The sequence below is a fragment of the Hemicordylus capensis genome, chromosome 3 (genome assembly GCF_027244095.1).
Source record: "Hemicordylus capensis ecotype Gifberg chromosome 3, rHemCap1.1.pri, whole genome shotgun sequence".
Classification (NCBI taxonomy): Eukaryota; Metazoa; Chordata; class Lepidosauria; order Squamata; family Cordylidae; genus Hemicordylus; species Hemicordylus capensis.
This window is the reverse complement of record NC_069659.1, coordinates 48,738,282-48,752,554: the sequence shown is the minus strand read 5'-3', so window position 1 is coordinate 48,752,554 and position 14,273 is coordinate 48,738,282. Positions and strand designations below refer to the sequence as shown.

At 42.9% G+C, this 14,273-nt stretch overlaps 1 protein-coding gene across 1 annotated transcript in view; it reads left to right on the top strand.

Moving 5' to 3' along the window:
- The first annotated feature begins 4,250 nt into the window (after nt 1–4,250).
- Nucleotides 4,251–14,273, top strand: part of GAP43 (growth associated protein 43) — a 116,942-nt gene continuing 106,919 nt past the window's right edge. Inside the window, exon 1 of the mRNA XM_053311907.1 lies at nt 4,251–4,524. Coding sequence (XP_053167882.1) covers nt 4,495–4,524 — 30 coding nt within the window. The 5' untranslated portion in view covers nt 4,251–4,494. The remainder of the gene's footprint in view (nt 4,525–14,273) is intronic.

Genomic DNA, 14,273 nt, shown 5'->3' with positions numbered 1-14,273 from the left:
AGATGTGTCTTAAAGGGCTTTAAAAGCCTCCTGTGAAAAACCTCCTGCAATCAAACTTGACTGAATTTGTTCAGAATTCTGAGAAAACAAACATAGGCTCACCCTGCATGGTTGAAAGTCTCCTTTGCTAATCTGCAGCGAGGGGCCCATTTTAATAATTCATCTTTCTAGTGTGTTCTAGGCATTAAAAGTAATACAAATGTATAGTACTCAATGTATATCACTATATATTGTGACGTGTGTGTGTGTATTCAGTGAAATGTATTTGCAGGCAGCATACTTATTTTGAAATATCAGACTTAAATCCTTGGGGGCCTGGGGTGTGCGGAGGCCCTGGACTTTGGGGGGGGGGGGGCCCATTTTAAAATCTTGTCTCTGGGCCCACTCCAACCTTGCTATGCCCCTGACGGGGACAAGTGTGGATTGGTGACTAGTTGAAGGATAGGCAACAGAGGGTGAGTTTTCACAATGGAGGGAATAAATGGAGAGTTTTCACAATGGAGGGAAGTAAGAAGTGGGGTCCTCCAGGGATCAGTACTGGGACTGGTGCTTTACAATTCATTCATAAATAATCTAGAAGTTGGAATAAGCAGCGAGGTGGTCAAATTTGCAGATGACACCAAACTCTTCTGGCAAGAGAAGTCCAAAAATGATTGTGAGGAGCTCCAAAAGGATCACTCCATACTGGGTGAGTGGGAGACAAACTGGCAAATGCAGTTCAATATTGGCAAGTGTAAAGTGATGCATAATGGGACAATGAACCCCAACTTCATATATACGCTGATGGGATCTGAGCTGCCAGGAGAGATATCTTGGGGTCATGGTGGAAAACTTATTGAAAGTGTCAACTCAATGTGCAGCAGCTGTGAAAGGCCAATTCCATGCTTGGAATAATTAGGAAGGGAGTTGAAAATAAAACTAGTAATGTTAAAATGTCCTCATACACAACTATGATGTGGCCACATTTGGAATACTGTGTGCAGTTCTGGACACCATACCTCAAGAAAGACATTGTAGAACTGGAAAAGGTGCAGAAGAGGGCAACCAAGAGGATCAGTGGCCTAGAGAACCTTCCTTATGAGGCAATGCTAGAGAATCTGGGGCTTTTTAGTTTAGAAAAAAAATGACTGAGGGGAGATATGATGGAGGTCTTACAATCATGCATGGTGTGGAGAAAGTAGAGAGAGAGAAATTTTTCTCCCTCTCATATAACACTAGAACTAGGGGTCATCCCATCAAACTGATTGCCTAGAAATTTAGGACTGACAAAAGGAAGTACTTTTTCACACAATGCATAATTAACCTCTAGGATTCTCTGCCACAAGATGTGGTGACAGTCACCAACCTGTACGGCATTAAGAAGGGTTTGATAAAATCATGGAGGACAGGTCTATCAACGGCTACTAGTCTGAGGGCTATAGGCCACCTCCAGCCTCAGAGGCAAGATGCCTCTAAATACCAGTTTCAGAGGAGTAGCAATAGGAGAGAGGGCATGCCCTGTGGGCTTCCCAGGGGCATCTGGTGGGCCACTGTGTGAAACAGGATGCTGGACTAGATGGGCCTTGGGCCAGCAGGGCTGTTCTTATGTTCTTATGTGACAGATGCAATTCTACCACTAGGAGAAGAGAAGGGCTTAATTTCCAGTGTAAATGGCCAGTCATTTAGAATTAAAGGTGAAACCAGCAAAACTTGTTATTTGTTCAATTATGAATGCTGAATTTGATTTTTGGTGTGCAACTACAGTGCATACATTGGGCAACTTCACATGATACACAGCAAGTCCACAAGCTGCCATTTTCCAGCAAGCATGTGCTCCTGGCTCAAGCCACAATTTCCAGTCCTAGCATGTTGTGTGAACCTGCCCATGCCAGGTGGACCTTCCCTTGCCACTCAATATTCACAAGCAAGATTTTAAGTTGGGTGTTGGAGGGTGTTTGTGATAAGTAGTAAGTAATATTTGAAATTTGAGCCTGGGGTACCCAAACCCATATGGGTTTATGGGAAGGCTTACTTCAATATACATAGCAGAGTATTGCAGGAGCTAACTCACTCCCATTATGGCAGATGTTATCAGGGTCTCAGGGGCAACATTTGTAAATGATAAGCATGGAGATTCATTTAAACTAATCTGCTTTATTTAGAAGTACATGATGATGGGAAAGACCTATACTTAGCTGCTAGCTACAAGGTGGTCAGAGAGAGACCAATAGAAGCATTCTGGGAAGAAGAAGAGGAAGAGGAGGAGGAGGAGGAGAGGAAAGTCACTTCCTGAAAGCTCCTGAGTACATTCTATTCACTGTTGGGTCATAGAGGCAGAGATAAACAGGAAAGAGAAGGAGACCCTAACTGACTATCTCTACTCCTGATGCCCCTAGTGGTCATTAGGGTTATCGGTGCAAAAGGTCAATGCTATATTTTGCTGGATCTTCAATAGAGGGAAGTGATCTTGGCTGCTTTGCACAACATGCTTGGACCAGGCTAGTAGCACCAGGAGTGCTTTCTTGCTCATATCTGGTTCATAGCAACTGGATGCAATGTTGTTATGTGTAGCTAATCACTGGTTTTATGATTGTTAATTACCATGACTAATTACCAGGAGACAGAATAACTGTCAGGCATGCAGCTAGGGGAGAGTGCACTTGTGTTCATCCCTCTCTCTGTTGGCCCCTCACATGTGCCAGCCACCTCCCCTGCATCATCATCATCATCATCATCATCATCATCATCATCATCATCATTTATATTCCACTCTTCCTCCAAGGAGCCCAGAGCAGCATGACCAGCACCCTGGAAGGGCCTGCATGGCCCTCTGGAGCTCATTTCCCAGTTGCCTACATTGTTGACTGGTTATTTTCTTCATTCTCTCCCTCGCTTGGGGAGAGAACCAAGAAAACACCAGCCAACAACAAAGCCAGCTGGGAATGAGGCTGGTCAGAGTTGTGGGGGGAGGGGAGAGGGGTGAGCCAGGCATTTCCCAGGAGCTGGGCTCAATTATAGCTCCAACCCTGATGACTGTTAACCCAGCTTAACTATGTAGTATAGATGTGCCCTCTGATGAATGCAGTTGATGAAGAAGCCACACCATTGGGCCTGACATTGTCACTGATTTCACTCACTGTAAGTGCATCCAACTCTACTTTGGATTCTAGCTAGATTTGTTGACTTACTAGTGTCCACTTTGGAGCTGGGCCACTGCACTTGACAAACACACTGATAAGTGAGAAGATCTCAGTGACAAATACTGATAGCTAGGAAAGTTTAAGAAATAGGTTCACTGGGGTGGGCGTGAAAGGACTGATTTTATTTGAAGTCTAAAATGGCTCAGTTCCATGAATTTCCTGGCCTAGATCCATGAATTTCCAGAGTTAGTCATTCTGTTCAAATTCTCAGAAGGCATGTGTAATTGTGTACTGTGATTATTTTTCTGTAAATCTTAAGGGTAATGTATGCATGATGCATACATTAATATTTCCATGAATGTGTGTGTGTGACACACATTTCCCCTATGGAAAATATATGTGATACATAACTACATGTTTCTCCTACAAAAAGCCACCAAACACTGATGAATTAGGTGCTACAAAAATATTTTCTGATATCTAGTAAAATCATATAAATAATAATAATAATTATTATTATTTTTTTAAAACCAGGTAACCATTTTAAACATGAGTGTGATATCACTGTTCATTAAACTTCACAGTTTTCTACTAGGAGGATGTTATATGTGTGTTTGTGGAATGTGCATGTACTTTTGCATATATAGACATTGGGGAGAGGAACCGGTGGGGTTTTTTTTGCCTACCTTTAGACTATGCGTTTCAGTCTAAATCATGCCATATCACATGTGCTTGTAACATACTGAATGCATCTGAAACAAACTTACTGGTTTTCTTAACACAAATCTCTGCTGATGTAGCCATGTGTGCTCCAGGAGAGAGAGAGAGAGAGAGAGAGAGGCTACTCTAATGTGAAGAGATGCTTTTTTAAAAAAGGAGTCACTAAGAAATACAGCTGCCTTCTGACAACCATACCTTGCCACACCCCCTTGAACAATCTGCAATGTTCCCTTTTGCTAACCATTTCTGTACAGTGGGAAAGTCGCAGGGTAATTGGGTCCAGATTGGATGCGTTTAAATATTCATGAGGTTGGCAGAGGACTGAGAGGGGGTGGTTGCCTTGATAGTGGTGGTAGGGGGGTGGGGAAGTGACTAGTCACTGAGAGCTGCCAGTGAACAATTCTGGGAAAGAGAGAGAGAGAGAGAGGGAGAGGGAGGGAGGGAGCATGTGTGATGAGCAATAGCTGGGGACCTCACAGTTGCCACTAACTGCCCTGGTGTATGGTGTGTGTGTGTGTGGTGTGTGTGTGTGTGAGTGAAAGAGGGAGGGAGGGAGTGGAGAGGGTGGGGGGAGAGATAAGAGAGAGAGAGGAGGAAAAAGGAGAGAGGAGAAGGAAAGGAAGGAACAACAAGGAAGAAAGGGGACAATACAATCATGCTGTGCTGTATGAGAAGAACAAAACAGGTAGAGCTGAAGATTTTATACTTCTTTCTGCTGAGAACGTTCCTAGACTGTTAGCTTTGACTCTGTGTGTGCGCATAAATATCTGTGCAGGAGACAGGAGAAGATTTTTAACTGCTCCTAAGCTGCGGTCTCCTCTGCAATTCTTTTAAAATCTTTCCACTGAAGGCTCAGATCACACCCCTTCCATGAATGCAGGGGTGTGTGTTTTCTTTTTTGGTTTGCCGCTGGAGCCTGGTGGTGGTGGTGGTGGTGGTGGGAAGCTGGCTAATGATTTGAATTGGGGAGACACAAGGGGAGACCCCCCTCCCCCTGAGGCAAACACCTTTAGGGGGGGAAGGAAAACCGATGGGAAGATGCATTGCATAGGGCTGTCTGGATTTGGAGGGTGTGGATAGAGATGGGAGGAGGGAGAGACACACTCAAATGTGATTCTGCCTTGAAAAGAGGGGGAGCGATTCCTTTTACAACCCCCCTCCCAAAGATACCAAGTGCACCCTGAAAGAGATAAGGGTGCCTTCTGTGGTTTGCTATGATAGAGACTAAAGTGCATGCTCTTCCAGAGAGCTAGAGAGAAGGGTGGTGATTTCTTCTCTTTAGAGCAGCATGAACGAGAATACATTTTTTTTTCTTTTAAGGGTGACAGGGGCAATTTATTAAGTGGGATGTAATTAGCTGCTAGGGGAGAGAAGGGAAGTGGTTTGGGGTTCCCTCTTCTGCAGTCCCTTCCGTACGAGGAGCACTTGGACAACTGTTCACCAGCTGGTGGAGAGAGACAGAGGACCACGCCTCTGTTAGCTCTGAGCTCCGATGGGATGGAATAGTATGAAGTTGGTGGAAACCAGTTAATCTCTTATTGGTCCCATATGGTTTGGTTTTTTGAGGGAGTGGGGATGGGGGGGGGAGGAGGAGAAGGCATCTCATTTTCATCATTTTTTTTAAAAAAAAGATGACTAAAATAAAAAAGGAGGGGGGGGACCATCCTCAGATAGCTTCCTCTCCTCTTTCTGACACACCTTTTATGTCAAACTGCTCCACAGTGTAAATCCTGCTTCTTTATGAAGATCTAGGTGGATTCACTTTATTTCATTTGAACTGGTGTTCAAACTGGGACAGAGTTTTGATCTCTGATGTCTGCAAAAGGCTGTCTTAAAATATATCTATAGAATGAAAACCTGGTCTAAGAGTAATCTCGATAGAATGTTGGTGTTGCATCTGGCTGCTGCTTCCAGTATACCTAACTCAGCATACTATGATGCAGTATTCTGAAAGAAAGGAAGGAAGGAAGGAAAAAAGCAATCTTGCTTGAAGCTATGGTGGTTTAGGCATACACTAGAATGTAGTGTCTGAAAATTAAGATGTAGAATACATTTCTGAGCCAACATGTATGTTGGGATGCTGGTGTAGAGCATTAGGGCGGGGTTGGTGAATGGGAAACCCCACTTGCAATAGCATGCACATTTCAGACACTCACCACTTGGTGATACATTCATGAAAACCTGAAGTGAAGTGGACACAGAACATGTTGCAGTCAGTCAATAGACCACATTCAGTAGCCATATGGGCAAGGAAAAGGAGGGGGAGGGGAGCAGGAAGAAGGCATGGGGAAAGGCAAAAATAAAAAGCAGTGAGTGGAGAGGCTTAGCAAATTTTCACATAAGGTAGTAGCCTCTGCGGGAGTTGGAAGTAATAGATTGTGAAACCCATTTTCATCATCTTTGCAAGGCTGAACTGCAGAACACATGGCTACAACTCAGCTCACATCACTCCTTACAAGCGTATTAAATTTCCCCCCCAATTTCCATATGTATATTTACAAATCTTTGTCGATAAGCTGATAGATCACAGGCACAGGCATAGTCCCAGTAACCACACCCCTTTGCACACCCCTGTAGATAGGTACATGTCCTCAGATTCAAGCATACATCCGGCAATTACACTTACACACACACACACACACTTCAATGCACATAGTTTCGCAGACACAAAGAGACACACCCATGCACATATCCACTCATTCATACCCATGCATCCATATACACATAGACATTACCGCACACATGTGCAAACCTCTATTCAGACACACCCACACCTACACCCACATGCATTATCACATTACAGTCTGTCTGTCTGTCTCTCTCTCTCTCTCTCTCTCACACCCCCCCCCCCACACACAGAGTTCACAAAACACACTGTTCACAAAACACATTGACAAATACAAAGTTTGGAAGCTATTCCCAAAACCTTAAACTAGGAACAGAAAGAATCCCTTTCACAACCCCATCCTGTCCTTTCTGTCTATTTCCACAACCATGCAGAACAGAAGAGCAAAATAACAGAAGTGTTATGAAATGGCCATAATCTGTTGTTTCTGAAAAACAGGCAAGTTTCCTTACAATGTAGGGAATCCCCTCCTGCATATTTTTTTCCCTGCAAAAGGACAAATAGTAGAAATTTTTGAGTGGGAGTGGCAGGAACTTAGGTTGAAATCCTATGCATACTTACCTGGAGAAATAGCCACTGAACACAGTGGAATTTACTTTTGAGTAGACATGTGTAGGGTTGCAGTGTTATGTACATGTGTATGTGTGCACATCTCTGTTGATCATGTATATTGGTGTGTCCCTATCCGTATGACAAGTACTAGACAGATATATACAGAAGATGATAATTAACGTTAATAACAGAGATGGGTTTAATCTTGCAGTCTCCCTCACCTCCAGAACCTGTGTTTGCAGTTTGTGCCTGTAATCAGAATGCATAGAATGAAACACTATACCTCACTGGCCTTGCAGAGGTGTGACCCAGATTTTTAACATCCCCATAGCTGTGATATTACATCTTTAAAACACCTCCTTAAAATTGTGAGAGGTATTGAAGATGCAAACTGAGAGCCTGGATCTGGGAACAGGATAAACATTAACATCTTAAAGTTTATCTGCTGTAATGCTTGGAAATAGGCTGTGAATATCTTGCATGAGGGAAATGCTATACATCTTCTGTATTGTACTGTATGTTGGAACAGACCAATACCGCGTGGGTAAGTGGTCAGTAATGGGATGAGTGGGTACTGATTCAATGCTAACCAGATTGTCCCATTTGTAAGGGCATGCTTCTTTTATTCGCTGCTTCCGCTTGAGAGAAAGCAAGGTTTGAACCCTGCCACACCCATGAAATCAAAGGAAGGGGAGGGGGTACAAGAAGGAGGTGGAGGAAGGGAGAGCCTGCATTTCTTCCCTCTTCCACTGGAGCAGCCTGGGCTGTTGTGTCTAGGAAGATGCTGCTTAAGAGAGGGAGCAAGTGTTAGGGGACCGTTTCAGCAATTACAGCCAGATAGGGCAGTGCCTTAATACCAGGAAAGCAGGAAGGTGGAGAGGCAAATATTGGAAAGAAAGAGAGGAGTAAGCAAAGCAAGGAGATTTGATTGCTTCAGGGAATTTGGGTCTTCATTTCAAAATACCTTAATTGTGCTGCATAATGCAGAAACTGCAAACTGGCAAGGTGTGTCTGTGCCTTTAAATGCTGGGTCAGTGGAGAGAGTGAAGGGGGTGGGGTGAAGTGATTATCCTTCTAGAAAGAAAAAGCATCTGAGGCTGATTTTTGTCTGGTATAAAAACACCACCACAATAAAACTGGCAGGACTGCATCAGATGGCACCAACCACAAAATCACTTACTGAAGTTTGTGTTTAAGAATGACATATCATGTGGCTTTTCAAAACTTTTAATTTAAGCACGTGAGCGTTTTTTGTGGCTGAGGTTTTTGAGATTCTCATGGATATCTCTGGAGATTACTTTTAAATCGGATACTGCATGAAGATCTCCACCCTCACTTCCTTTCCCCTCTAATCATCTGAACTTCTTGGTTATTATAGAAATTGATTGTTCATAAATCACTTAATATAACCCATCCCCCACAGCATCTATGAGCTTGCCATGAGGCTTAATTGAAAGCAATTATTCCATAAAGGAAAAGGCACCTATTGTAGTTAGTGGTATATATCATCCTTTCCCTACCAATACAGTGTTTTCATCACTGTCCATAACTGCAATACGGTAAGTACATTGCATAAGGCAAAAAATATGCCTCAACAGGTTGAGGTCATCTCAAGAAACACCTGGAAAGCATTGCTATTAGAAATAAACAGTATTTCCTAGACTAGTTGTGCGTTGAAGGGAAAGCAATCTTTTAAATGGAGATGCATGCTTTTTTGTCCCATGTTGGGAAGATTTTCAAAATTTGAAAGATCTTCCCAGTACTTCTTCACAGTGGAAACTTGGATCAACACCACACAGAGAGGATGAGTATAACCTGATGCTGTAAAAGGATGTGATGACATGATTGTCCCCAAAACGAGTCCACAGATTCTGAGTTCTGTACTCAACTCCTTGACAGGAGCTGTCTTGTGCCCTGTTCATCTTGTTTTCACTCTAGTCTGTGTTATCGCAAAGACCTCTTTTCCCTGTGATTAGTGAATAAGAGGGTATTCTCCATACCCCTTACTGTAGGGGACAGGAATCTGGTGGGCACATGCTCAGCGAAACCCATTTGTCGCAAGCCTTCTTTGGAGGCCCTCCTCTAGGTGCCCCTGCCAAATGAGGTGAGGCAGGTGGATACTAGGGAGAGGGCCTTTTCAGTGGTTGTACCCCATTTATGGAATAGCCTCCCCAGTGAAGTTCACCTGGCTTCATCACTTTGTTCTTTTAGATGCCAAGTAAAGACCTTTTTGTTCATTCAGGCCTTTTAGAATTTAAATGTTTTGATGTGATTGTAACTGATTTTTTTTAAAAAATGTTTTAAATTGTTATTTAATTGTATTTTGTATCCTCCCGCCTTTTTTGGTCTGTTATGATTTATTGTTTGCTTTTAGCTCATGTTTTAATGTTGTGTTGTAAGCCGCCCAGAGGACAATTTTTTAAGGGGGGACCTAAAAATAAAGTTTTTTATTGTTGTTGTTGTTATTGTTGTTGTTTGCACAGTCAAACAAGTTCTATTGACTGGTTTATTATTATATTATTATTATTATTATTATTATTATGACTACTACTACTACTACTACTACCTCTCTGACCTGGGCCATCAGCCTTATCAGTTGTGAGGGTGTAGATGAGCCAAAAGCTTGACTTGTCCCTTTCTCAAGGATGTATTTAAATAACTGGCTTCCTCAAACCTGCAGTGGGCTTGTATATAAGCTGCAGGGTCTCACAGAGTCCCAGTGTCTCACAGTGTGAGGATGTTTGGAACGTGGGTATTCTTCCTGCCCCATGGTGTGATCTTTATGCACAAATACTGGGCTTTGTTTTCCCCCACACCATAGAAGCATACAATATCAAAGGTTTCTTTTTCTCCCATGATCTGTGAGTTTACCACCTGCAGGCTCCTTCATGCTGCTGTGGGATAGCATGTGCAAGCTGAAAGTTTTTGATATCCTACTTAGAATGGGTCTACATACTCTGGTGTTTTGTTTTGTTTCTGAACAAGACTGTTGCATATCAGATCATCTCTGCCTGACTCCTGCAGAGGTCTAGTTTTCAGATATCCTCACAGCTCCTAGTGATGATGATTATTGGCCATGTGTATGTTGGGTTGCCAGATCAGCAGTTCAAAACTGAGGTGCAGGGTGGAGCGGTGAGGCCTGCTTTTTAGAGTTGTGTGGAGCTACAACATTCTGTTATAAGGTTCTGGAAAAAGAGACAACCTTTAAATTTAAGAAACAGTCCTTAAATAAATACATGTCTTTAAGACTGATATTTTATTCATGCTTTGTCACTGCAGCATGGCTACCATGACAAGAAGCACGCCATGTAGCCAGGCTCAAAACTGTAGTGCTCACTGTGTACAAGTTGCAACATTCACATGGTGTGTGTCTTGTACACAGGCTGAATGGTTACTTCCCAACCATACCAATAGTTCAGATGAATGCATAGGGCCAATGTGGAAAGTAACCCAATGCTTGAATTATAGGAAGGGAAAGTATAGGGCTCTTAAGAACATTTACAAGCCTACCATTGACTTCTCCAGTTTCAAATAAATTATACCCCCTGCAGCTTCCTAGTAGCTGCGGCTATCATAGTAAATGAAGGTGGTCCGGCCGCCTCTGTCTCCATGTAATTCAAGCACTGACATACATACATACATACATACATACATACATACATAATAGACCAAAATAATCCCAGTGGTAATTGGCACCCTAAATAATCCCAGTGGTAATTGGCACCCTAGGTGCAATTCCAAAACAACTTGAAGAGCACCTCAACACCATAGGGGCCACAGAAATCACCGTCAGCCAATTACAAAAAGCAACTTTACTGGGAACAGCCTATATTTTGTGACGATATCTATAATAACCAACAGTATTGATTATAAAATTCAGCCATCCCAGGTCCTTGGGAAGGACTCGATGTCTGGAAAAAACAAACCAGTCAATAACACCTGTCTGACTGTGTAAACAAGAAATAATAATTCGATTTCTATACCACCCTTCCAAAAATGGCTCTGGGCGGTTTACACAGAGAAGTAACAAACAAATAAGATGGCTCCCTGTCCCCAAAGGGCTCACATTCTAAAAAGAAACATAAGATAGACATCAGCAACAGTCACTGAAAGTACTGTGCTGGGGGTGGATAGGCCCAGTTACCCTCACCCTGCTAAATAAAGAGAATCACCACGGTAAAAGGTGCCTCTTTGCCCAGTTAGCAGGGGCCTAACTGGGCAAAGTTAGACATGCATCCTGGATAATTCATTTGATGCAGTGAGTGCATATCTTATTGGTGGAATGTGAATCCCAACAGACAAGAGGCATTTTGCAGAGCTATGATGCCACAAAGGGCAATGCATGAATTGGGCCTAAAGTCATAACTGTAGTATGACTTTCCATAATCATCAAGCTACATCAGCAGATGGAGAAAGCAGATTGAACCACATTTGTCAGAGCATCAAAGCAGGAATACTTAACAGTTGCTGTAGCACTAAAGGTAATTGTAAACCACCCAGAGACACATGTTTTGGGCAGTATAAAAATATATTAACTAACTAACTAAAGGTGCAGCAGAGGGCAACCAAAATGATCAGGGGCCTGGAGCACCTTCCTTATGAGGCTAGGCTGTGGCTCTTTATGTTGGAAAAGCTGTGGCTCTTTATGTTGGAAAAGAGGCAACTAAGGGGAGACATGATTGAGGTATATAAAATTATTCATGGAGTGGAGAGAGTGGACAAAGAGAAAATTTTCTCCTTCTCTCACAACACTAGAATCAGGGGTCACCCCATGAAACTGAAGGTGGGGAAATTTAGGACCAACAAGCGGGAGTACTTTTTAAAACAGCGCATAATTAATCTATGGAATTCTTTGTCATGGGATGTGGTGAAGGCCACCAGCTTGGATGGCTCTAAAAGGATAAATTCATGGAGAACAAGTATATCAGTGGCTGTTAGTCAGGTGGCTATAGGCCACCTCCAGCCTCAGAGACACAATGCCTCTCAATAGCAGTTGCAGGGGAGCAACAGCAGGAGAGAGGACATGCACATACCTCTTGCCTGTGGGCTCTCCAGAGGCATCTGGTGGGCCACTGTGTGAAACAGGATGCTGGACTAGATGGGCCTTGTGCCTGACCCAGCAGGGCTGTTCTTATGTTCTATGTTATGTTCTTAAATGGGAGACACCTCTGGGGACACCTGACAACTCAAATTCTGTATAACCCGAAAGATCCAAGTATTACAGAATGTGTCAGAAACAATACTGAGAACTTGCAAAGATCCAGGAAATGGCAGCAATATATGTGCAGCTTTTAGAAAAAATGAGATAAAGAAATTCCAAACTGTAGAATCAATTATATGAAAAAAGATTCCACACAGCTGGGTATATGTGCAGGGATTCAAAATTGAAATAAACACATGGTTCGCAAGACCTAGACAGGAGGAGGAGGAGGAGGAGATAAAAGGGTAGGGGCAGAGCCATTTGGGTAAAGTATAGAGAGCTCTAAGAAACTGGACCAGAACCAAAAGGTTTCCCCAAGAATCTTCAGGGCTGACAATTAACACAAGGGATGGAATACACAGGATGGCAGGAATCTGCACTGGATTGGATGGAAGAAGCTTCCAGCCCAGTTGAAATACAACACTCAGTGGTAGAAATTAGGTGTTCATGAGTCCTCCTTAAAGCTCTTTGGATGGGAGATCCAGACTCTGGATCTCCTTACACTCTGGAGCAAAAACCACAACATAGCTTTGTACAAGATTATGTGCAGTTTGGGACTATAGGAGAAGGAAGAAAATGGGGTTTTACTGTTTCATATCAGTTTAGAAATAGAGGCTTATAGGATGAAGTTAATTCACTGGCAGTTTATAGTAAGCCACTTTCCCCCACTTTTCCCCTTGTCATGAACTGCCTGTCCTGAGGCTGAGAGCCATAGATTCTTTATATAGCTGCCTCATATGGCAGGTGGCTGAACTGCAACAGGCTTACCTGAATCTAGAGCTCTCAGGCTCTGGATAGCCCCCACCTCGCCAGGCTAGCTATTGGAACATGAACAGGAAGGATATAAAAACTTCTTGTTTGACTAAGGCCTTGCCTCAGTATCAAAAGTTGTGTGTAGTTCTCTGTGATCCTTGATTGTCTCTGTGATCCCTGATTGTCTGCTCAGCTTTAGCTTCAATTCTCAGTTTGCTTTCTGATCCTGGTTTGTCTGCTTGACTTCAGCCCCTGGCATTGACTTGAACTCTTGACCTGTTCCCTGATCCTGGTTCCTTGTTAGTCTGCTTGATTACATCGGTCCCAACTTTAAACTGTGGGTTATCCAGTAGTGGCTGCCCACGGCCCAACTCTGAGTCTGATACTCCTGCATGCATTGTTGTACAATAGTGAGATGGGAGCCCATTTCCTGTGGTGCAATCCCAGGTGTTCGGTAAGTTGCATGAGTCTTTTTCACAGACTCTTCCTCCTAGACAGTAACTGATCAGGTGAGAAAGACTCATGTGATTGATTCTAGCCACAATGTTGTGTCAATTGCAAATAGCATCCAGCCACATGAGGCTGCACCACAGGGAAACATCTGCCATGCTGCTATTGTTACGTGTGAAGGGGCCAAAGTGCATAACATTTATGGAACTCATTGCTGTTGGATGTAGTTGCTAATCATGCTACAAAGGACAGGATACATCTATAAAAAACACACATGCCAGGGGTTTAAGATTATGATGATTGTCAGCACATGCATCCTGTTGCTGAGGGAGTTCCTAAACCTTACAAAACCTGGAAAAGAATGAAAAACTCTATCAAGCTCTGTCCTTTTTTTTTTTAACACTGCACTGTAAGTCTGCTGAATAGATGACAGTGAGCTAGATGGTCCATTTTTTAAACTACCAGGTCTAGAGTTTAAGGCCCCCAACAGATTCACATCCCAGTTTGACTTCCCTTCTGATAGTTGCCACACTGAGCACATTTCTTCCTTCATGGCAATCTCTTTTTATGAATCCGAGATGATGCTTACCTACTTCGCATGGGGAATTTGAATTTATTAAACATTTGCATAACTATTTTGAATTCTCAGATGGAAGGTCACAAATGTTTTCAATGAGAGTCTTTTGTGAAGGAAAAAGAGCCTCACGATTTTTCAACCCAGTAATTTACTAAAACATTAATTATTGGATATATAATACTGCCAGAGATGTGGCATCCTTGTAGGATATAGCGAGGAAGAGATGGGCAAGAGGTGGTAGCTGTGGTGGGAGGTAAAAATTGAAATGCAAGGAAG